The sequence below is a fragment of the Lactuca serriola genome, chromosome 8 (genome assembly GCF_051521515.1).
Source record: "Lactuca serriola cultivar US96UC23 chromosome 8, Lser_US96UC23_V15, whole genome shotgun sequence".
Classification (NCBI taxonomy): Eukaryota; Viridiplantae; Streptophyta; class Magnoliopsida; order Asterales; family Asteraceae; genus Lactuca; species Lactuca serriola.
This window is the reverse complement of record NC_136415.1, coordinates 183,308,950-183,334,920: the sequence shown is the minus strand read 5'-3', so window position 1 is coordinate 183,334,920 and position 25,971 is coordinate 183,308,950. Positions and strand designations below refer to the sequence as shown.

Below are 25,971 nucleotides of genomic sequence, written 5' to 3'. Positions count from 1 at the left end.
AGATTTCGATTTGAGACAGATACCATGATGTTTCATGATAAATGATTATGATTTTACTTATGATTTTGGATGGTTGATGGTTTTATTAATGTTTTAAAAACAAAATTTTTGGGTTATATTTCTGGGATGTTTCAAGTCCTTTCATCAAACACTAAGATATACTCCCATAACATCATTCTAAGTCATAAAGTTTCCACCTTTGTGACTTCCCACTCTTTATCTTCAAGGTTGGAGATGAGAGAAGATAATTTTGATGTGTGGATGAGAGGTGAGATCTTTGCACAGGGTATTGATGAGACGACGAGACAAAAAGCTAATGTTTAAATACTAATGTAAATAATCATGTAAAGAATAAAAATACGAAAAAAATTAGTAAGGATCATTAAATTTTATATGGTAAAGACAAAAAGCATGAAAAGAAACATATTAATGGTAGTTTCTGTAATGGTCCAAGTGGAAAAAAAGTATGGAACTTACAATTTACCCCAAACCAATGAACCAGATTGACCATTTATGTAATTTACATTAAAATATAGAGGTACAATATTATTATAAACATCACCCAGATACAACACATAATTCCTAACTTTCTGCCAAGACCCAAATGCTCACACAATAATTCAAATGAACACACACATCAAGTTATTCTCCAAGCACAAATATTTTTGTACAGGTACATAAGAATTCGAGTTAATTTCCCAACAATGCCATCAAAAAAGCCCCATAATCTCCAGAAGTCTCGTCCTTAATCAGCTGGTCAAGGCTTGTTTTGTATATATCCAAATATGCTTTTCTCACTTTCATCAAATCTACTTCAGCTCGACTTACAATGACTCTTGATAACGAATCTTCATCTGTACCCCAGCCGTCAGTTGCAGCTTTGATGACCTGTTAATCATTAAACTAGATGTAAAGCTTGTAGGTCTTGATGATTGTAAAAAGACTAAGATTAAAGCAACTTTTAACAGGTTTTTCTAGACTCTGAGGCAATTGAATCACCTCAACAAAATGTTTCTCAGGGGAAGCAATGCATGCAATCACATCTTTTACCAAAGATTCCAACAAATCATTTCCAAAATCCTTGATATCCTATCAAAAGAATCAACTTCAATGTAAAACTTATAAAATATCAACTCTTTCACTTAAAGTGCTATCAACTGAGTCGTTAATTACTCAATAATTATATTTTCCAAATTCAAATAGTTATATGTGTGTTGTATGGAGCACAATGATCAGATTATAATAGTCAATGGAAAAAGCATCAACATAGATTAAGAAGTTATGCATGAAAAATGGTTCTTAAGTGGTTAAGGTATGAAACCTCAGAAAGATGATTTCCGAATTTTTCATAGTAGGCTTCGAAAGTTGCTTTGAGCTGGAACACATTCCTCGTGCTAAGTATCCATACAACATGATCTTGATCGAATCGTTTCAACGCAACAGCTTCTTGTAACGTGGATGCTTCTTCATTTGCCAAATTTAAATCGACCACTTCCCCATCATACCTGAAGGAACTCACCAAGGCAACTAGAATCTGCATTAATGGAAAATAGTTGTTAAAATTGAGGATCTTTTAAGATCGAAAATGAAAACAATTAAATACCTTTATAGCAAATGGTGGGGCATAAGCAATTATGTCTTCTTCGAGTGAACAGTGATAGAGGGAACAATACGACTTTCTGACAGCAAGCAGATGGTGAGGAGATGATGCACAAGAGATTTCCACTATCACTTGTAGTTGTTCTTTTGTGCCAATTTCCTTTGAACTCAACACATTCTTCACCATCCTTGCATCCCTTTCTGATGGATCGTATGTCCACCAAACCACTGCTTTCTGTAAGAAAAAATCGGTATTTTTTTAAAGAAAAAATAGAATGGCTTTTTAGACCCTGACATAGTCATACGTGCAATGGACATGAAGATAGGTTCTTCTCAACGAACAACGTTTTAGGCTTTTTGTTAGACCCTTACACGTGCAATGGACATGAAGATAGTTTGGTATTTTCTTTGGCAGGGATTTGCACTCAATATTTTTTTTAGTTATATACAACAATTTATGTTTTTGATAATTGTACTGTATAATTATATAAAACACAAAAATACTTTTAGTAGGTAAAAACTTTCTGCTTAATGTAGATTTTTTTTCGAACACAAAAATACTTTTAGCGGTTTTATCAGAAATAAACGAACTTTTAAGTGCCTTTTTCAAAAATAAATCGATTTTTAAAGGTTCTTTTTCCTAAAGATAAAAGACCTTATTTTTCTAAAATATCGTGAATGTAATAAGAATTTCCCCTAATGACATTTAAAAAAAACACCACAAAAACCATCTAGACAAAATGTCTAGATGATTATATATATATATATATATATATATATATATATATATATATATATATATATATAATTAGGTTTTTTTGAGAATTAAAAAATTTATGAGAACTTGAGAACTCATAATAAGCTCATCATTTTTCAAAACCCAAAACACCAACCTTTTTTAAATGGTACATCCAACTTATATTTAAGCTAAAAAAAGATTTGAAGATTATATATATATATATATATATATATATATATATATATATATATATATATATGATGAGCACAATTATCAGTCAAATGGACTGTTGATGAATACAATCAGTAGTTATGACTGCTGATTGAGCTCATCAACAGTCAATATGACGACTGATTGTGCTAATCAACAATCCATATAACTACTGATTGTATATACATGTAAATTTCGAAAATGAAAAAAATTATCAAATCTGTTTTTGAGCCTAGATATGTTTAGACGCACCATTGGAAGAAGATTTGTGTTTTTAGTTTTAAAAAATGATGAGTGAATTATGAGTTTGTAAGTTCTCACGTTGTTTTTTGTTCACACAAAACTCAGTCTTATATATATATATATATATATATATATATATATATATATATATATATATATATATATATATATATATATATTATAATGACTTAAAAATGTAATATCTTTTTTTGATTTGTACACATTTAGTTACCGAGTTTTTTTCGTTCACATTTACTCATTCAACTTGCTAAACTTTACACATTCAATCTTTATGACCGACTACTCCAGGTTAGCCGGTAAAAATAACTTAATATGGTAGTATATTTCTCACTTTGTACACATTTAGTCCTTATATATATATATATATATATATATATATATATATATATATATATATATATATATATATATATATATATATATATTGCAAAATAAGTCATTTCTGTTTTTGTACTCATTCAGTATTTATGAATGATTTCTTTCGGTTTTTATCACGTAATCTTACGTGGGACATTCATTAATGAGGTGTTTGGGCATTGATTTTTATGTTCAGCGCGATCTCGACTACTTGGTTACTTATATCATGTGTTCTAAACGTCGTAACTTCTTTATACGATATCATATTTTAACGATCTTTATATTCATGCGTTCGTATTTACTCTATTACAACTTTCAATTAGATTACTCCCATGAAAAATAATATATTTTTACTTACGAAATTTATATCCATACGCAGGGGCGGATTTAGCATGGTCCTGATATTGCACCAGCGACACCTGTTTTTTTCTGCCCGTAGTAAAAAAATATTCGATTTTTTTCGTTTATACCTATTTTTCATGTATGGGTAACACCTATTTCATCTCGGCAATACCTCTTATGTATTCATGAGTCCGCTCCTGTCTAAACGTTTTTTATGAATGCATGTATGGATTTTTTTTAGAAAATCATAAGTAATAATATATTAATTAATGGGAGTAATCTTAACGCAAGTTGTAGTAGAGTCAAAAGTTGAACACGTGGATATATAGATAGTTAAAATCTGATATCGTATGAAGAAGTTACGACGTTGAAAATACAAGACCTAAGTCAAAACCACAAGACCTACGCAACTAAGCAGTCGAGATCGCGTTGGACATAAGTATCAACAACCCCAAATACCTCATCAATGATTGTCTCACGTAAGAGGTTGTGAGAAAAAGTTAAATAAATCATTCATAAGTACTGAATGAGTACAAAAAAAAGATTTATTTTGAAACAAAAAAAACGTTAAGGACTAAATATGTACAAAAATATTAAGGACTAAATGTGTACAAAATGAAAAATATATTACTCTCTTAAGTCATTTTTCCCGACTAACTTGAAGTAATCGGTCATAAGGACTAAATGTGTACAGTTTAACATGTTAAAGGGGTAAATGTGGATGAAAAAAAACTCAATGACCAAGTGTGTACAAATCGGAAAATACATTACCGTTTTAAGTCATTATATATATATATATATATATATATATATATATATATATATATATATATATATATATATATATATATATATATATATATATATAGAAAAGTTCAATAAAGAACCTCTATTAATCAAGGAATCAAGGAACCAATCCAAAGCGTAGAAATTTAAAACGATCAACGACAAAATGAAGAGCTGTAGACTTTTACAAGGGACGCACATACACCAGATTATAAAAAAACTCACTTCCTTTTTTTTAATTTAATTTTTTTAGGCCATATTTTTTATCAAAAAAAAAATACCGAATGTACCATTGTTCGTGGTTTTTCGTTATCTTTCCATTGAGATCCATATTGACATATAAAAATATGGTTTTTTTTGAAAACTCACTACATTTTTTTGTTTGTTGAAAAGTTAACATCTATTTTTTATAGAAAAATTAATAAATATATTAAAATTCATACTTTTTAGTACTCTTTAAACATAGATTTATATTGATGCTAAAAAAATCGATATTTCAGTTCAAATTTACATTGTGAACCTGTTCAGATTAACATTGTGAATAATAGTAAGTCAGATTCACAATATGAAGAAATCTATTTGTTGATTTTGCAAAACTAATTTATATGTAATGAAAACATTAAAATATTATAAAACTACATGTAATATATTTTGATTCGTATGTAAATTTCACTAAGGTGTTGTTCGTTTTTTTGAAGCAAAATTTCATGAAGTCTGCGGACCATCTCTACAACCCTTTATAGTAGAAAAGGTGGATCAAACGGATGCAGATTGTAATAGGAAATGTGTTTGTTTTTTTAACATTTGCATGCTGCTGCATATATTAAAAAATTAAAATAAACTGATTTTATAAACCGAATATAGTTTTTTAATACCGAAAAATTAATAATGTATGACATTTCAGCAAGAATTTATGATATTTCAACAAAAAAATAATGATACTTCAATAAAAAATAAAAATATTTTAGCAAAAAAATAATGATATTTCATTAAGAAGTTGTCAGCAACATATAATCAAGATTTTAGCAAAAAAAAAAAAAAGGTTAGAAGAGGCAATATAAGGGTTGCGCCAAACAGAACACGCACAAATGTTTTTTACTCTAAAGACTTCTAAATAACAAACAACTGTGAGATTAAAAGTGTTGCGTGTGTGCTACGCCACACAACAATAAAAGGTCTAGAGAGGTTTTTACAAGAAACAAACAACACCTAAGTTAATTTGCGAATGATCAAAGAGTTGAAATAGTATATCAAATTCACATTATGAATGTTACAAATTGAAACATTTATAGTTTAGATTCACAGTGTAAATCTGAACTGATCGAACTTTTTTATATTGTGAATGCTAAAAATTGAAATATTTACAGTTTAGATTCATAGTGTAAATCTACACTGATCGAGTTTTTTTTAATTGGAATTGATGTTTATTAATAGAGTACAAAAAGATAATATTTTTGTTATAATTAGTTTTTTTTTTTGAATAAAATTAAACTTAAATATTGAAAAAAAAATAACAAAATGAAGTGATTTTTTTTTTGAAAAAGTAGTTCGTTTTTTATACATAAACATAGATCTCTATCGAAAGATGACGAAAAATCGTGAACAATGGTATATTCGTGTTTTTTTTTTATATAAAAAATGTGGCCTAAAAAGATTTAAACGAAAAAAGAGGTGCGTTTTTTAGTAAAGAGGTAGATTTTTCGCTATAATACGATATGTGTGCGTCCAATGTACAAGTGTACATCTGCTTTCTTTGGTCGTTAATCATGATGATTTCCGACGCTTATGATTGGTTCCTTGTTAATTATGGTTCTATATATATATATATATATATATATATATATATATATATATGTCTTACATACTTATAACGCATACATTTTCCCTTGATTGTCATGCATTTGAAACCCCCCACAATAATTTGCTAAAACCTCATGTATTTGAAACCCCCAAACCTTTTCACCTTCTTAATAATTAATCACACATAATCAATGGTAATTCATATGAGATAATAATTTGCTAAAACCTCATGCATTTGTATGGTATTAGAACATGTTTGAGTTTTTGGGTTTTAGACTTTAGTAAATGGGTAATCCGTTTGATACGTTGGATTTGAAGCTATCTTATTCGAATTACCTAAAACAAGAGATAAATTAATAATATATGCTCATGCATGTTTTGTATAAGCCCCAATCAAAATACAATATATCATGATCATATAATTAAGTGTCTTTTATTCCATTTTTGTCTTTATAACAAAAGTTTGTTTACGTTGCGAAGAAAGAAAACTTGAAAATGAATATTTAGGTTGGATGTTTATATAAGATTTGTTTTAAATATATAACATAGATATAAATACACAAATGTGTGTCAAATACAGCCCATCACAAATTTAATGTTATAAACTACAATAAAACTCAAAGTGGTTTTCCAAATATAATGTTTATACTATAATATAATATATTAGAAGAATACCATATAGTAGACGAATCCCACATATTGTGCAGAAATTTAGTTGCATAGATAATATATTATAATCATATTTCATTTAAAATATGTTAGGGTCATTTGGTTATTACATTGTTGTATTAGGCACTATAGTCTTATATATTTTGAATGACTCTTACAAAAATGATGTCTATAATTTGAATATAACGTAATATCTTATGGTGTTTATTGAATGATCTTATCTTCGATTGAACACTTTTTAATTGAAATCAACTTTATTATAGTTAAAAATTTTGGCTCCGTTTTTTCTTTTCATTAGTTCTAGAATATGATTTTTTATATTAACTTAAAATATGTCAGTATCTTAAAATAGATTGAGAATGAGGTTTTTTATATTTACTTAAAATACGACACCATTTTCTATTCAATAGTAAAACTAACAAAAGTCGTTAAATATGTTTTTTTATGAGGTTCAACATAAATAGATGACCACAAATGAGAATCCATATCTAATCAGTCATCAACTAATTAAATTAGATACTAATGTATACATAAAAATTACATTTAAAATTTTAAACTAATAGTAAAAAAATTTCATTATTTATTATGATAAAAAAATCTGTAAATCAGAAAATATACATGCTATTTAATCGCATACAAGTTTTATGTATGGCTTATTCACAATACATTAAACCATATATAACAATATTAAACTACATAATTATCCCACTGTGCAACGCGCGTGCATTTACCTAGTATATATATATATATATATATATATATATATATATATATGTATATATATATATATATGTATATATATATATAGCTAAGTTCAAATGTTTCTAGCAACTATTATGTGCTTACAATGACCAATGAGAATTTAGGAAATAAAAAATAATTAAATAATTAAATTAGAGCATAATGGTAATCTTAATATCTCTAATTATGGTAAAAGAATAAGTCAATTAATATCTCCTAAAATAATCCAATGACTTAAACCCTACAAAAACAACATCCCTTAATCAATCGTCGACCACAAAATAATTACGTATCCCATCTCAAAACCCTACGCCCCTACGTCAAAGGTATGATGAAATTATAGAGATTCGTGGTCAAAGTTTGACGATTTTGAAACCGAAACCACCCTATGTGATGTTAATCATCATCTCTATTTGGATGATTCGGTTCAACCTTAAATCAACGTGTTAGTCGGACAAGACTGTCAAACCATCAACGGACATCGCCATCTACTCAACTACACCAACACATTCATGCCTTCATCTTTATTCTTCTGTTGCATCTTCTTTTTACTGGTTGGAAATTACAAAACTAATCACCGATAAATTGTTGGGTTAGTCTCTTCTTCTTCTCCTTTTTGATTGAATTTATTAGGGTTTTTTTCTTGCTTAATTGTTCGGAAATTACAAACCTAATCACCGATAAATTGTTGGGTTACTCTCTTCTTCTTCTCCTTTTTATTAAATTTGTTAGGGGTTATTGTTTTTCTTGCTTAAGCCCAATGATGGAATTATCCCTTTCTTTTTTGCTATAAACGACCAAAAAATGACTCCTTTTAATTAATGTACACACATTCATTATTTGTATGTGTGTGTTTTTATGAAATCCTTCTTAAAAGAAAATGAATCATGCTTTAAGCCATAAATGGGATAATTATTTTTTTGTTCTCGAGAAGTACACCAAAAAAATTTATAATTGTTTATTTTTAATTAATATACACATAAATTCATCTTTACCCCACCTTTATTGATGAAATTAGGAGGGGAGGAGACTAGGTTTTTGAGACCGATCGTTTGAAGATATAGTTTTGCATTTTTAAATTTGTAGAATTTATTAGTTATGTTCTCACTTTTAGTTTCACATGCCAAATGTTTGATGAATTGTCTGACCCAACCAACATTGCAAATAAATTGTTTTATGATCATATTTTATTGCCCTAATTATTCTGTCAGAATTACAACTTGCTAATTTACTATGTTATATGTATTCTGTCAAAATTTAAAATGTCATATATATATATATATATATATATATATATATATATATTGTCAAAATTAAATGGTAATTGCACTTTAAATTTAATGATTATTTTAGAATTTCTTTTTCCTATTAAAATGTAATCTATTTTTTCGATTTGTTTAGTGGATTAGTGTTTTTGTTAGATTTTGATGGGTTTTTTTTCTTTTTAGGTTTTGAAGAGTTTGTCATTCATTTGGAGAAGAAAGAAAATATGGAGAACAAGAGTGTCTTATAGTAGAATGTATTCCGCCAGAATGTATAAAACGAATCTTAGCAATATTATTCTCTCAGAATGACTTAGTGTTTTTGTTAGATTTTTGATATTTTTGATGCATTTGTGATAGGAACGGCTTGAAGAACTTATAGGAATAACGTGAAGAATGAATCAAAGATTGATCACACTCACAGTAAAGAATGTTGTTGTTTTTTAAAAATTACACTTGTTATTTTTTCAGAATGTTGTTATTATTCAAGAATGTTCTTTTTGTATCACAATCATAGAATGTAATTATTGATATATTATTAGTTCAAGAATCAATTTTGCATATTGTTTCATAATGTACTTATTCACGTTTTCTTCTTATTTATGTATTCTTAAAGGATGTCATAAATTGTTATCCTAATAGAATTTCATTCTAGTAGAATCACATTCTTACAGAATAAAATAAGTTATAATCGGTTATGATTACAAATTAAATTAGAATTGTAATTGAATTAATTTTTTTTGAAAAAAAATCAAAATTATCCCTTCAAATTCGAAAATTTTCTTTTTTAAATATAGTTAATTGTCTAAAATACCATTTTAATTAAATTTGAGTGATATTATGGTACATGATATTCCATTGTAATATCATAGACCCTAAAAATCATAGTCATTCATTATTTTCATCTATTGGTCCAAAATTCTCCTTTCATGCATACAATAATTACCTAAAACAAAATATATATATCAGTTTAGTTGATAAAATAAAAAAGGTTGAGAATGGGGGAATCATTCTCAGCCACTCAATTATTTTTGCCGCAAAAGTCTCCGTCGTACCAGCAGAAATCGGAAATGAATAGATATGTGTTTTCCAACAAAAGATGTTTCCTTAAGCTATGCTAATAATTACCTTAATATATATATATATATATATATATATATATATATATATATATATATACAAAAATATAGTTTTTTTAAAATTTTTTTTAATTTTTAAGAAGCTATTTTATCAAAAAATTATATTAAATATACCAAAATTCATGATTTTTTTATTATCTACAAATAGACATCCATATTGATATAGTTTTAAGATAAAACAAAAAAATTATTTTTTTTATATTTTCAGCTATCGTTGTTGTAAGTGAATAAAAATGCATCAGGTTTTTACTACAGTACATTCGTTATTCACTTATGAATAAAAAGTATGATTAATTTTTTTTTTTTTACAGTTTAAGTATCATTCATATATGAATACAACATATAATAAACATAGTATATTCAAGTTTAAGTATTAGATGATGCATTCACTTGTGAATATTACATATGATATTCACTTGTGAATATTAGTTGGTATATTCAGTTATGAATATTAGATGATATTTTTATATGTGAATATTACATAGTATTACATGGTATATCACATATGAATATTAGAATGTATATTCACTTGTTAATATTAGATGATATATTCACTTATGAATATTACACAACATATTCACATATAAATATTACAAGGTGTTTTCACTAATATATATAATTTTTATATGTTATTCACATATGAATAACTTACAGACTTGCATATTTGTTTTTTGTTTTAATAATCATATACTGATTCAGGTGAGAAAACATATTCATATGTGAATATAACGTGGTAATTTAGTTTATGCATTTCATCAAATAGTTGGACTGCATACAAGTTAAATTTTTTAAAAATGTTAAAAACATTAGATTTTGACAATTTAAAACTTACAAAATAGTAGATTAATAGATAATTATATGAAATTTTTCAAAAAAAAAAACGGTTTGATCTTTTTCTATTTTTAATTTTGAATTTTTATTTGATGATCGATGTTGAATGAACGATATGAAGTGGATTTTTGTTGATTATCGATGATGTTGATCTAATGATTCTGAGAGTATAATTAATCGTGGATGTTGAAGATATGATCGCATTCCAGTAGAATTGAAGGTTGGATTACAAGAACCAAAAACGAATTTTTGTTGCCAACTGTAGAATGGTGATGATAAATGTGTTCTTGACGAAGAATAATGACTGATTAACACTAGATGACGTTGATGATGTTTTAATTGAAGAAATATAGATGATTGTTGAAGGTTGGAGGAGAAATTTGGATGATGAACAATCGATTAAGAATGGATTTAAATTGTTATCTTATTCTCTACAGTTGCACATTTGAGATTGAAGGTTATTAACATACCTGCAAGTTTGCCACCGTGTCTTTTTATGCTTAGATTAAATGATTGCCTGAGAATGATTCCCTCATTCTCAACATTTTTTTTCTCAATTGAACCCTCACACACACACACACACACACACACACACACACACACATATATATATATATATATATATATATATATATATATATATATATATATATATATACGAGGATGGTTTAAATAAAAACAGTAAATAGTGTGACAACGTAAAAACACTAATTGTATGTTAGTATCCTATAATGAATTTTGTATATACAACTTTATGTCATTATTCAGCAATGAATAAATAAATAATCACATGTTAAAACTAATATTAGAACTTAGTAGAATAATGCACATACATAAAAATTACAATAGAATAATAACATTCTAATGAATATATGAATAATCAAATGTTAATATTCACCTTAAAATTACTTTAACAATACATATATACAACATTTATTGCAGAGTAATAACATAAGTTAAAGAGTTGGAAATAAAAAACCAAAAGGTTCAATTTGTAATATTTGTCTATCTAAACGACATGGACGAAGTTCGAAGCCTAAAATACGATGTGGACAACCTCATCCATGCGTGAACACCACCTCAAATGAACGTAGGTGTTTTAAGGATTGTTTAAGACGACAGATGTCTCTGATTAGTGAAACTTTGGAATGATCAATTATTTTGATCGTTGAATGTTTTTTAAAAAAAACTTATAATTTTTTTAAACTTAAACAAAAACCATATTACCTATACATACTAACACTTATATATATATATATATATATATATATATATATATATATATATATATATATATATATATATTCAATAGAGAACCATAATTATTGGTTGTTCAACGAACCAATTTTTTTTTTTTTTCAATTTTTAGAGCTTATTTTTTATCGAAAAAAAATCTAAAAATATCTAAATTCATATATTAACATTGTGAATGTGAAAAACATTTTTGGATTCACCGTGTGAATCCGGATTCACGTTGTGAACTTTCAAAGATTCACATTGTGAATTTGACGTAAAAAAAAAACGAATTTTATATCATTAGAAAAAGAATAAAAAGTTATAAATTTCTGTATTTTTAGTTTGTTTTTTTGATAAAAAATAAGTTTTAAAAGTTAAAAAAAAGATTAGTTCTTTGGTTAATTATGGTTCTCTATTGAACCTCACCTTTTATATATATATATATATATATATATATATATATATATATATATATATATATATATATATATATATTTCACGCTAAAAACATATTTTTAAAAGATAACGTTTTTTTTATCTTCTATTTGATTATATGTTTATTCATACGTTCAAGTAAACAACAACCAAAATGTTAAGCCGAGAAGCAAAAAGTTCAAATGCCAAAAAGAGAACTAGAACTTCGATCAACATTGATCATATGGCAACAAACAAATTATTTATATGACCAAAAGAAATTCAAAGAATGTTTTCATATTAGTAGAAATATATTCCTACATATAGCTAGAGATTTGACAAATAGTTATGAGTTTTTTAATTGATATGAGATGCTAGAGGTAAATGAGGTTTTACTACAATATAAAGTGTATAACTGTAGTTCGATAATTGGCATACATCGTTGCAGACATATCAAATGAGTATTTAAAAATATATGAGACAATAGGTCGGGATTATGCATATTTGTTTTTTGAGTATGTTATAAAGCTTTATGGTAACATATATTTGCAAAAATCGACTAATAGTGATGTCCAATAATTATATGTCATTCATCAAGCTACACATGGTTTTCCAAAAATGCTTAATACCATTCATAATTTACGTCACGTTTGACTGAACACATATGTTAAAAGCAACATGCAACATAGTGATGAGACGAAGACAAGTAATACTTTCTATTTTCTAGTGGTTAACTTTTAATTTGTATTGTCTTTTTAAACTTAATTATGTAATTTTTTAATTGTTATTGTCATTTTTAAGTTTAGTTATGTAATTTTTTTTAATAGTAGTATGTTTTATTTTTTCTTTAAGATTTTAATTTATTTTTTATAATTTATTAATAAATATATATTTAATTTGTATATTATTATATATGTTGGACAAAAATAAATAAAAAAATAAAAACGATATTGTTTTGATGTGGAATAGTGATATTTCCAAGGATGTACGCTGTAATAGTAAAAATGTTGTGAATGTGATGTAAAGCTAATATAACGTAACTTTTTGAGTTGACATAATGTTCTCATACCACACATACCCCTTAGCTTTATAAGTCTATAACACATTTCTCCAATCTCAAGAAATTGCAAATTTAGGAATTAAAATATATTGACATAATGAACTTTCCATATGTTTAGATGAAGTAAGTAAAGAACATACCCCAAAATTATGGGAAATCTTAGACTGGAGAGTATCAATGAGATCTTGATTGTATAATTCTTGGTAAGTCTTTCGAATGAGTTTTCTTTGGGTTGCATTCCTATGACACAATACTTTAATAACAGCTTTTCCATCATGCATGAATCCTGATAACCACATAAACTTGTTAAGAAATATTTCAGCAAATTTTAATAGAAATTGCTTTGTATATAACAAATTTTTGCTACATAATAATTTATGCATTAGGTGACTGTACAGTTTGTATATTATATAACATTTTTAAAAATATATTGTTGTCAGCTAATTAGCTTCCATTTCATTAGAACGACGCAGTTTCATTTAAAAAATTCACACATTTTTAGGATCTAGAGAGAGGGGGAGAGGGACCATCTAAAGCTTTTCGAAGTGTTTCCGAGTCTTGGGCAGGAGAAGGAAGTTGTTCCGGTAGTTTGATTGTCGCCATTTGATTTGTTGGTGTTTTGCGTCTCCGTCCGTACTGCTTCTTTTTTTTTGTGCGAAAATAATTGTTTCTATAAAATTAATGAATAAGTTTTGTGAACAATTGATAATAAATAGGCATTTAGTATATGCATTTTTTAATATTTTACATTTTCTAGGATATACAAAATGTTGGTTTTCACGTGTCACGTAAGTTAATGATGATCATCATTTTTATAAACAAAATAATCAAAATCATTTCTTTGCTTTTCCAAACGGCATGCTACACTATAAGAAATATAGTACAAAGAAATCTATTTATGAATAATAGTTGTTGTATACATAAGTCAAATTTAAGCAATCTAATCTACATTTCAATGTCCTTTTTAATATCATACTCATTACTGATTTTAGTGTTATCGATATATTTTAGTATAATTATTATTAATATTAAGATAAATTTAGTTCTATCCACTCATTGAGACTGAAGGTACGAGGTGCCCACTCGGTGTGATAAAAGTGAACTAAAAAATACGGGGATCCAGAGGCAACTCTCCTGGGTATAGGGTTCCAAGGGACGGCGCCTCTAGCAGGGTCCAAGGGTTAGAGCCCGCCAAAATCTAATCTTGGTTAAAAAAAACTACCATCTTTTGGCGCCAATTTTGGTGTAGGCGTCGATTATGTCCAACCATGTATTTTCGCACCAAAACTTTCTGATGACATCATGATGATATGGTAATAATCAAAATCATTTCTTTGCTTTTACAAACGGCATTCTACACTATAGGAAATATAGTAAAAGAAATCTATTTAAGAATTATAGTTGTTTACGTAAGTCAAAGCTAACTAAGCAATCTAATCCACATTTCAATGTTCATTTTTAATATCATAATTATTAGTGATTTTAGTGTTATCGATATATTTTAATGTAATTATTATTAATATTGAGATAAACTTAGTTCTATCTACCCATCGAGACCGAAGGTATGGGGTGCCCACTCGGTATGATAAAAGTGAACTCGAAAATACGGGGTTCCGGAGGCAGCTCCCCTGAGTATAGGGGTCCAAAGGTTAGAGCCCGCCAAAATCTATTCTTGGTTCAAAAAACTACCATCTTTTGTCGCCAATTTTGGTATAGGCGTTGATTATGTCCAACCATACATTTTCACACCAAAACTTACTGATGACATCATGATGATGTAGGCGTTAGTTATGTCCAAAAACTATCATCTTTTGGCGTCAATTTTGGTGTATCCGATTTTCAACACCTTTCTTTCTTGTATAAATGGAATGTAACTGTTCCTGAAAAGGGTTGAACTCTCACATAACCGAAATTGTAAGCAATTCTTTATCTTATCAAACACAAAACAACATGGTACTTTTTGTGTTTCAGATTTAGAAGTGGTCTGACTTCTAAATTGTCATTATTGGATCACTACTAGAAAAACAACCTTTTACGACGGGAAATGCACGTCGTAAAACGCTCAGACGACGCGCAAATGCGTGTCGAAGAAGGCCCTGTCATAACGAGAGACGACACACTTTTGCGCGTCGTCTATATATGACGCGCATTTACGACGCGCATTTATGACACGCAATGCGTATCATTAAAACCCCTGTCAAGAAAGTCAAGAAAGGTCAAGTCATAAATGAAGATGACACACATTTTTACTTATTGTAAATTTAATTGTTTAAAATAAATATTTATATATTTATTAATTTTTAAATTAAAATTGCATTTAATGTCTCATAATAGAAATAAAATACCATATACAAAAACTACAATCCATTGCATAAAATTTAATGTCATATAATTCTATTTCTTACAATATATAAATTTGCATTCATCTAATCTACTCTATGTTTTATACAAAAAATCTATTTCATGTGGCTTCTTTCATTTCCTTTATTAGCAGCTTCCATCATTAGTAGTACAGCTAACAATTGAAATGAAGAATGCAACACTTGTATATCTGCAAAAATCTTGAAAAAAACAACAAAGATTTAATGTTTATATATAGCAAGAACATATTGAATGCATAAAATAACAAGACCTAATAGGAAGTCATTTTCTATTCCGTTCTTAGTATGTGACGATTGGGGATGTTGATTGCAACAATCAAGCATCTGCTTATGATGAAAGTAGATACCATTTTCACAAAAGAGTTGCCTTTATCCAACAAATTGTTAACATGTCTCAATGGTTAATTTGAAAGAGAAAATCTTTATGAAGAAATTGTCTATTGATTAATTTTCTACCCTAAAGTTCAAAATTACATTTCTACCCTAAAGTTCAAATCTAAAAATAAAACAATTCAAAATTACATCTGAGCAGGGAGCATCGACCCAGTTCGTGAAAAAGAAGGTCGAGTCACACAAGATGTGTATCGATTATCAGGAATTGAAACAAACTAACGGTGAAGAACCATTACCCACTTCCGAGGATCGACGACTTATTTGAGAAACTTCTGGGTGCATCTTGGTTCTCTAATATTGATCTTCAGTCACGATACCATCATATGAGGATCATGGATGAGGATGTAGAAAAGACGACCTTCAGAACTCGTTATGGTCATTACGAGTTCGTGGTGATGCCTTCGGGCTCACCAATGCACCAACAACATTCACGGATCTCATGAATCAGGTTTGCAGGATGATGTTGGATCGGCCTGTGATTGCTTTCATTGATGATATTCTGGTCTACTCTAATACCAAGAGCAGCATGAGCAACATTTGCGAGAGGTGTTGGAGACCTTAAGGAGAGAGAGGCTTCATACCAAATCGTCCAAATCCGAGTTTTGGTTGCGTGAGGTGCAGCTTTTAGGGCACATCATCAACCAGGGTGGTATCTTGGTGGACATAACCAAGATCGAGGCCGTGATGCGTTGGGAAGTTCCAAAAAATGCATTTGAGATTCAGAGTTTCTTGGGTCTTGCGGTGTATTATCATATATTTATTCAGGACTTCTCCAAGATTGCAGTGCCTTTGACCCGCCTGACCAAGAAGAATGAGACCTGTCTGTGGGGTCCGGATCAGCAATTGGCTTTGGAGACTCTGAGGCAGAGATTGTGCAAGGCCCCGATTCTCGCGTTACCTGATGGATTGGATGATTTTGTGGTTTTTGCGACGCTTCTATTTCAGGATTGGGAGCTATCCTTATGCAGAGAGGGAATGTGATTGCTTATGCCTCGAGATAGATGAAGCCTCATGAGGCGAATTACCCCATGCATGATTTGGAATTGGGGGCGGTGGTCTTTGCCCTAAAAATATGGAGTTACTACTTGTACGGGGTCCGGTGCACTATGTACTCCGATCATAAGGGTTTGAAATATTTGATGGATCAACCGAACTTGAATATGTGACATCGTATTTGGTTAAACGTGGTAAAAGACTATGACTGCGAGATTTCGTATCATCCCGGGAAGCCCAATGTGGTGGCTGATGCTTTGAGCCATAATGCGGTGTGCTCATCGATCTGAGATATTGGTTTGAGGATGACTGTCTCTTCACCCTTACTGGATTTGATCAAGGAGGCTAAGGTAGAAGGATTGTAAAAGAAAAGACTGAGCAGATTAGAGGGAAGATTCCTATATTTGTCAAAGACATTCAGGGGTTATTGACCAACTGTGGTAGGGTCTGGGTTCTGAAATCAGGTGGGGTGAGATAGAAGATCTTAGAGGAGGCATATAAATCAAAGTTTTCTATCCACCCAGGGGCCACAAAGATGTACCAAGATTTGAGGTTGAGTTACTCGTGGCGCTGCATTAAAAGGGAAGTTTCTTGGTTTGTTGAGTGATGTTTGACTTATACGTAGGTCAAAGCTGAACATCGACGACCTTATGGCAAGGTTCAACCGTTACCCATTCCTATGTGGAAATAGGAAGAGATTACTATGGACTTCATCATCAAATTACATAGGACGGTGCGGGGTGTTGACTCTATTTAGGTCATTGTGGACAGGTTGACCAAGAGTGCACATTTTATTCCGATTACCGAGAGCATATCCACATAAAAGTTAGCAGATATCTATGTTCGGGAGGTGGTTGTCAGGCACGGGGTACCGGTATATGAGGTCTCAGACCAAGATGTTCGTTTAACCTCAAGATTTTGGAGGAAGTTCCATGAGGAGTTAGACACTCAATTGTATTTCAGAAGAACATACCACCCCTAAACCAACGGTCAGAGCGAGCGGACGATCCAAACGCTCGAGGATATGCTTAGGGATTATGTGCTAGATTTTGGGGGGGAGTTGGGATACTTACCTTCCATAGGCATAGTTCTCCTACAACAACAATTATCATGCTAGTTTTAACTCCTTATTTATGGTGAGATTTTATTCAAAGTATTGCATTTTTCCTAAAGAACTCGTCGAGTTGGAAGCCCCAACTCGACGTGTTGATGTTATTTTGGCCGCAGATTTTCATGAGGAAACTTGACGAGTTGAGGAGTCTCAACTCATTGAGTTGGCCTCTCAGAAAGAAACCCTAATTTTAGGGTTTTTCACTCTATTTAAACAACTTAAGTCCTAGGTGTTGGCCTCATTTGCGGTCTCAAATGTCCCTAACCCTAATCTTGAAACCCTAAAGCCTTTTTGAGTGTTATGAGCCCTTTGAGAGTGTATTTTGGTGTTTTTGTAGCCATTGGAAGAATGAGAAGCTTGGTGCAAGGTGGTGATTCAAGTTGGAGCCTTCAAGTTCTTGATCATTTACTTCATTTCAAACATATTTCTGGTATAAAGTTCTAACCTTGCTCAATATTTTTTTGGATCTCTTTTTGGGTTAGTTTTGAGACTCTTAGCCATGTTTGGGTGATTAGTGGGGTTGAAGGTCGTCCCAAGTGCTATCTTTCTAGATCTATGGTACTCTTGAGCTCTTTTGGCATAAAAGTGCCAACTTTATGGTCTTAAGAGCTCGATGCATGCACTAATTCCATTTTATGGCTTCTTTTGATCATTTGAGCCACTTCTATGTATACTTGAGAGTAAAGTTGGAAACTTTACGTGTGGGAGAAACCTTTAAGGACCAGATATGTATTATCGAGCTTTATCTTGATGAATAAGTGCTTATTGGTTAAGCCTTAACCTTATAAGCTAAGGGTTTGGGTTCTTTACCCATTAGAATGGTTCTTAAGAGTAAAGTTGGAAACTTTATCCTTTTAGTCGACATTCTATCCCAGATCTGAGTGGTGGACCTTTTATTTTCGAGAATGGGGACTTAATCGATTAAGGGGTGTGTCTCCTGAAGAACTCGGCAAGTTGGATCGACTTTTCTCGATTCTGCTAGCTAAAGGGGAAACTCGGCAAGTTCATGGCTGAACTTGGTAAGTTGGACTGACTTTTTGTGATTTAGTTGACTGATGAGGAACTCGACGAGTTGATTTAACTCGGAGTGTTGACTTTGACCTTTTAGGGGTTTTGAAATATTGATCAATATCTAAGGGGATTGTTTATGATTAGGGGTTGAGTAGAGCTGATTTCCAGGGCCAGGGATTTATCCAATTATCTTTCAACATTCAAGGTGAGTTTCCTTACTGGGTTTAGTGGGTCAAAGGCACCAAGGCCGGCCCATGTTTATATTATGTTGTTAGTATGCAAGTTGTCTCTGTGACTCTTACATGTGCTGTGTTTATATGCTTTCTGGGTCAAGGCCTGATGTCGGGCGGGGCCCGATGGACATCTGTATGCTATGTATCTCTGTGATTATTTGCATGTGTATGTGTTTATTTTGATATATGTCATTATATGGTAGGCGGGGCCCGTTTTACCGAGCTCAACTCGATGTCGGACAGGGCCTGATGTCGGACGTGGTCCGAAGCTGGGCGGGGCCCGATGACGGGCGCGACCCATTATTTGTTTATTGTATGATTGGTATGTGTTATTTGGGGGAACTCACGAAGCTTTGTGCTTACAGTTTTCTATTTATGTTTCAGGTACTTCTGGTTCCAGAAGGAAGAGCTCGGGATGACTGCATCACACAAACCATTGGATTCCGCACTTGATGTTTTACTTTAATTTTATGAAAATTAATACATTGATTTTTATTTGATATGTTTGAATTTTATTGGAATCACAGTTTTATCCATTATTAAAAACAAAATTTTTGGGACCATGTTTTTGGGTGTTACAAGTTGGTATCAGAGCCTTGGTTTGAGGGATTCGGGCACACTCTCGGGTGTGGCTGAACTCAAACTAAGGTCTTGGTAGACATTTTCAAATGAAAACATTTTTATAAAAAGGATTTCTAAAAGGGAAAAGGGTGTGGTGCGTGCAATCATCCGAGCTCAAGTAAGTTATCCCAAAATACCCATGCATGTTTATATATATATATATATATATATATATATATATATATATATATATATATATATATATATATATAGGAATTATGAATTGTGAATTCCATGCTAGATTAGGGCTAAGGATCTAGAAGAGATGCCTTTGTATGAATTTTGTATGAGCTTATTGATCTACATGCTAGTATTGATTAGTCAGTGATATGATGGAATGATTAGGTTATGCTCAATTATGTTTACTTGATGCTCGAATGCTTCTTGCTTTGTGCTTTTAGGAGTTCTTGCTAACCTCAGCTAATTAGTAAGTGAATATGCAAAGTTACATATTATGAAAACTAAATAATTTTAGAAGGTTAGATTTAGCTCTATTGCGCAACTCTTGTTCGAGACCAACTGTTGTAGGGAGAGAACTATCATTCAAAGAATTATCTAGTCTTTGTAATATGTAATTGTATTCGTGAGCTAGTTAGAGATGGTTAGCATGAGTTCGTTCTGCAGCTGATGGCGGATAGTGGTGTGGAGTTGCCCTAGGAAAACCTAGGACGGGATATGTTGGTTATAGAATAACGAGTAACTTGAATGAGTGAAGGCACTTCTTGAGGAAAGTACAGACTGATGTGGAAGGTAGTATTGGGCCCGTGCTACTAGAAGCAGAGGATTTGTATTTGATTCAAGGAGGGTTGTAATGAAGCCATGGAGCTTATGTAGTTATGATTTCCTTAATATGCGCATTGATGCTTATTCTGATAGTTTTGTGGTCTATTTTTCAATATGATAGTATTGCGAGCCAGGCCAGTGGTCAGTTCCGGTGTCGGGGAGGGGTCAGGCTCGGGTTTTGGAGCTAGACAGCTTGACGACCAAACGAGGGAGTTAATCTCATCTGAGATTTCGTGTAGTATCCTTGATCAGACTCCTGTGATTTTTGGCTCGATCAAGGAGGGTGTTCTGGAGATTCTTGATGAGAGATTGAGCGCTTTTTGCGCTGAGATTGTGGCTTTGATTTTGACACACTCTCTGACCTTCAGGGAGTTTCGGGCTTTTGGAGCGCTAGACTATCATGGGGCTAGGGACCCCATTGCGAGCGGTAAGTGGTTGGCAGATGTTGTCAAAGTCTTCCATATCAGTTGTTGTCCCGAGGGGGACAAGGTCAGACTTGCATCCTGCCTCATGAAGGACAGGGCTTGTGATTGGTGGGAGGAGATAGGACATACTTTGGGAGGTGATGTTATTGATTCGATGACCTGGAGTCATTTCGACCAGGTTCCGAGCCGAGTTTGCACCGGTGATCGAGGTGCAACAATTGATGCGAGAGTTTCAGGATCTCCGTCAGACTACCGATACAGTGACTGAGATCACTGCTGTATTCACGGCGAGAGACCACAACATGGGCCGATCATGCGTTATACAATGAGGGCGAGACGCTACCTTCATCAGGGTTGTGCGGATTTCGTCGCCTATGTCATGGATACCTGGGATAAGGGTAGGACGAACGTGGGTGATGTGCCAGTTTTGCGTGAGTATCCAAATGTATTCCCGGAGGATTTTCCTGGGGTACCATCGGGGAGGCAGGTGGAATTCAGGATCGATTTGATTCCAGGTGCGGCTCTGATAGCCAAAGCTGATGGGTTTTGAGCATTCTAACACTTCCTAAGTGTACATGCAACCCTAATAAACCTTGGATCTATGTTTGTCTAAGATACATGCAAATAATTATTTTTCCAAGGTTCATATCCTAACTAGCATGGCATGGAGAAGATGAATCAAATAAAGCTAGTAGAAATACTTACCTTGTAGTAGTAGTTGATTGCTTGGAGTTTTAGAGCCTAGCACCAATAGTGTGGATGCCTCAAATGGAAATCACAAATCACCACAAACTTGGAACTTTGAGAGAATAGTCACTACTATCTTGAAATCGGCCCTCTTTCTTTACTCACCTCAACTAGTGTGATTTCAAGAACCAAAGCCTCTTTTATATAGTGTGGTGGATTAGGGTTACATCCATGTAAACCCTAATACCCACGTCTCTTCATTTCCATGAGATCCATGGGTTAAAGCTCCATGGAGTATCCATGGAGTTTCCATGCAAACCTAGCCCATTCCAAATAAGCATTAGCCCACACTATATAAATATAGAAGTCCATATTTAATTAGTAATATCTTTGATCTCTAAATTAATCCTAGAATAATTATAGATCAATACTAATTAAATAATATGATCTTATATTAATATATTAGAACTTATAATATATTAATAAATCATAACTTGTACTATTCTCAAAAGATTATCCATAAATTGTTCGGGTGAAGTGCAACCCAAATGGACCATGCCGGGTTGGGTCAAGTACATACCAAATATAGTTATGGACTTAGACACTATATCCAACAGTCTCCCACTTGGATAAGTCTAATAACTATAATTGCAAGTATGACTTCAGGAACCGATCAACAATTGTAGCTCTTTAAACTCTATTGAACTAGAACGCGCCATTTTAGATAAGTGATCATATAATCCTTTGTTCAAGATATCAGCCGGACAAATACATGGAACATGGTCTTACTTATTGTCCAACATTTGTTTCCTAATTTCCGATTTGTTTGACATAGAACTTAACTGAACACATCAATTTAGTTCTGACCGGGCCCGGTACATAGGTCAAAACAAAATCATCGAGGGGCCCAGATATCAGCTTCTAATCCAAGAAGGAACAAATAAACTTCGACTCATATGCTTGTTCTACCACTCATTGAATTACACACAAAAGCACATTTTATAACATCGAGTTACCAATGCGTTTTTCGTACAATCAATGCATAACCAACTTGTAAGTAACAAATCATATCTCTAGGTTTGAAGACTTATATGATATTTCCGTCTCACAATCACTCGAGATAAAATTCCATGAAGTGATTCCAGTGAGCGTGGGTTGAGTCCAATGCTCAGAACTTATGAGCACTCATGATTGTTGTAGCCATGTCCGACACCTTAGACCTCTGCAACCAATCATGACAGTCTTGATTCATACCTACTTCCGACATATGATCGACTGTGGAGGTTCGAATAATATGATATACCAAACATAATTATTCTGGAAGTCAAAACAAGTAAAAGAAATATAGTAAACGATTGACAAAAGATAGTAACACTTTACTCATAAATAAACACAACTTTTATTCATCATCAAATGTCAATTACACTTTACAAATTTCATAATTTATCTAACTACTAAATTTTATATCATCATTCAGCCCTATGCTCCGAGCATGCTGGAGATGCTTAACCCTACTCAGTCCCTTCGTGAGGGGATCTGCTGGGTTCTCATCCGATGATACCCTCTTTGCCACGAGGAATCCTTCTTCTATGTGATGTCTGATAAAATGATATTTTCTATCGATGTGTCAGGATCTTCCGTGATCCCTTGGTTCCTTGGCTAAGGCAACAACACTTTCACTATCACAGAAAATTTCCATGGGCTCCTTTATAGCTGGTACAACTCCAAGGTCTCCAATGAAGTTCTTTAGCCATATTGCCTCCTTTGTTGCCTCGCTTGCTGCTATATACTCTGCGTCACAAGTGGAATCAACCACTATCTCCTGCTTGGAACTCTTCCAAGTGATTGCTCCTCCGTTTAAGGTAAAGACCCAGCCCGATTGAGAGCAGAAATTATCCCTTTCAGTCTGAAAGCTAGCATCACTATACCCTACAACTCTCAAGCTATCACTCCCACCAAGGGTAAGGACCCAGTCCTTAGTCCTTCGCAGGTACTTGAGGATATTCTTTACCGCAGTCCAGTGTGCCTTGCCAGGGTTCCCCTGATACCTGCTCACCATGCTCAAAGCAAAAGCTACATCAGGTCGAGTACACGTCATAGCATACATGATCAATCCTACAGCTGAAGCATAAGGTAGTCGACTCATTTCTGCTATCTCAGCCTCAGTACTAGGGCTTTGTGTCTTACTCAATCTGGCGTTACTCTGAATGGGTAACTCACCTTTCTTGGAGTTATGCATGTTGAATCTTTTCAACATTTTGTCCACATAGGTGCTTTGACTAAGTCCAATTAGTCTTTTACTCCTGTTTCTCAAAATCCTTATCCCTAGGATATAGGCAGCTTCACCAAGGTCCTTCATAGCGAAACACTTCCCAATCCAGGACTTTACTTCCTGCAAGGTTGGGATGTCATTTCCTATGAGTAGTATGTCATCCACATACAGTACCAAAAAGCTGACTATGCTCCCACTAGCCTTGATATATACACAAGATTCATCTTCACTCCTTGAAAAGCCAATTTCCTTGACTTTCTCATCAAAGCAAAGATTCCATCTGCGAGGTGCCTGTTTCAATCCATAAATGGATTTATCGAGTTTACACACTCTATTGGGGTACTCTGTATTGACAAAACCCTCTGGCTGAACCATGTAAACATCTTCAGCCAACTTTCCATTAAGGAAAGCGGTTTTGACATCTATTTGCCATATTTCATAGTCATGAAATGCAACAATGGCTAACATAACCCTAATAGACTTTATCTTGGCCACTGGTGAAAAGGTTTCATCATAATCAACTCCCGGAGTTTGAGAATAACCCTTTGCAACCAGTCGTGCCTTATAAGTGTGTACATTACCATCCATATCGGTCTTCTTCTTGAAGATCCATTTGCACCCAACTACCTTACGATCAGGTACATGGTCAACCAAGTTCCAAACTTGATTGTCATACATGGACTGTATCTCGCTATCCATAGCCTCTTTCCATTTAGTAGCCTCAGGGCCTGCCATGGCTTCCATGTAGCTGTTAGGCTCATCCAGACCTACTAGTGTTTCATCACTAATAAGTGTCTCACCTTCTACAGTAATATGGAAACCATAGTAATGCTCAGGTGCATTCCTAACTCTCATGGAACGCCTCATAGGTACAGATTCGTCAATTGGCTCAACAGGAGTTTCCTCCTCAAGTTGAGGGATAGCGTTTGAAGTTCCTTCACCACTTGACTCTTGAATTTCTTCAAGATCAATTTTCCTCCCACTGTCTCCTTGGCTTATAAACTCTCTCTCTCTCTCTCTCAAGACTCCTCTTCTTGCTACAAAAACCACATTATCACTAGGTCTGTAGAAGAGGTAACCAAAGGATCTTTGTGGGTAGCCGATGAAAATACACCTCTCGTTTCGGGGTTCTAGCTTGTCACGAGTCTCGTGCCTCACAAAAGCCTTGCAACCCGAAATCTTGATGTGGTCTAGGTTTGGTACTTTACCAGTCCATATCTCGTGAGGAGTTTTGGCAACTTTCTTTGTAGGGACTAGATTAAGAATATGGGCGGCAGTCTATAAGGCATACCCCCAAAATGAGATTGGTAGCGAAGCTCGACTCATCATGGAACGAACCATATCCAACAAGGTTCGATTATGCCTCTCAGCCACACCATTTAACTGCGGTGTCCTGGGAGGTGTCAATTGTGAGACAATCCCACATTCCCTAACATAGTCGCGAAACTCTGAACTAAGATACTCACCACCTCGATCGGATCGAAGCATCTTAATGTTCCTGCCCAATTGATTCTCGAATTCCTGTTTAAATTCCTTAAACCTTTCGAAAGTCTCTGACTTATGCTTGATTAAGTAGACATATTCATATCTACTGTAATCATCAGTAAAAGTC

General features: G+C 32.6%; 1 protein-coding gene across 2 annotated transcripts; it reads right to left on the bottom strand.

Annotated features, from left to right (window-relative positions):
• Nucleotides 1–494: 494 nt before the first annotated feature.
• LOC145070683 (annexin D3-like) lies at nt 495–14,122 on the bottom strand. Of its 2 annotated transcripts, XM_079017637.1 has the most exons (6): nt 13,977–14,122; nt 13,590–13,735; nt 1,604–1,834; nt 1,322–1,534; nt 1,000–1,089; nt 495–888 (listed from the first exon to the last, which is right to left on the bottom strand). In XM_079017637.1, the coding sequence occupies exons 1-6, from the start codon at nt 14,050–14,052 to the stop codon at nt 691–693; spliced, it is 954 nt and encodes a 317-aa protein (XP_078873763.1). In that variant the 5' UTR covers nt 14,053–14,122; the 3' UTR covers nt 495–690. The 2 variants fall into 2 exon arrangements, with proteins under 2 accessions (XP_078873763.1, XP_078873764.1); XM_079017638.1 differs by lacking the exon at nt 1,000–1,089.
• Between the last annotated feature and the right edge of the window lie 11,849 nt (nt 14,123–25,971).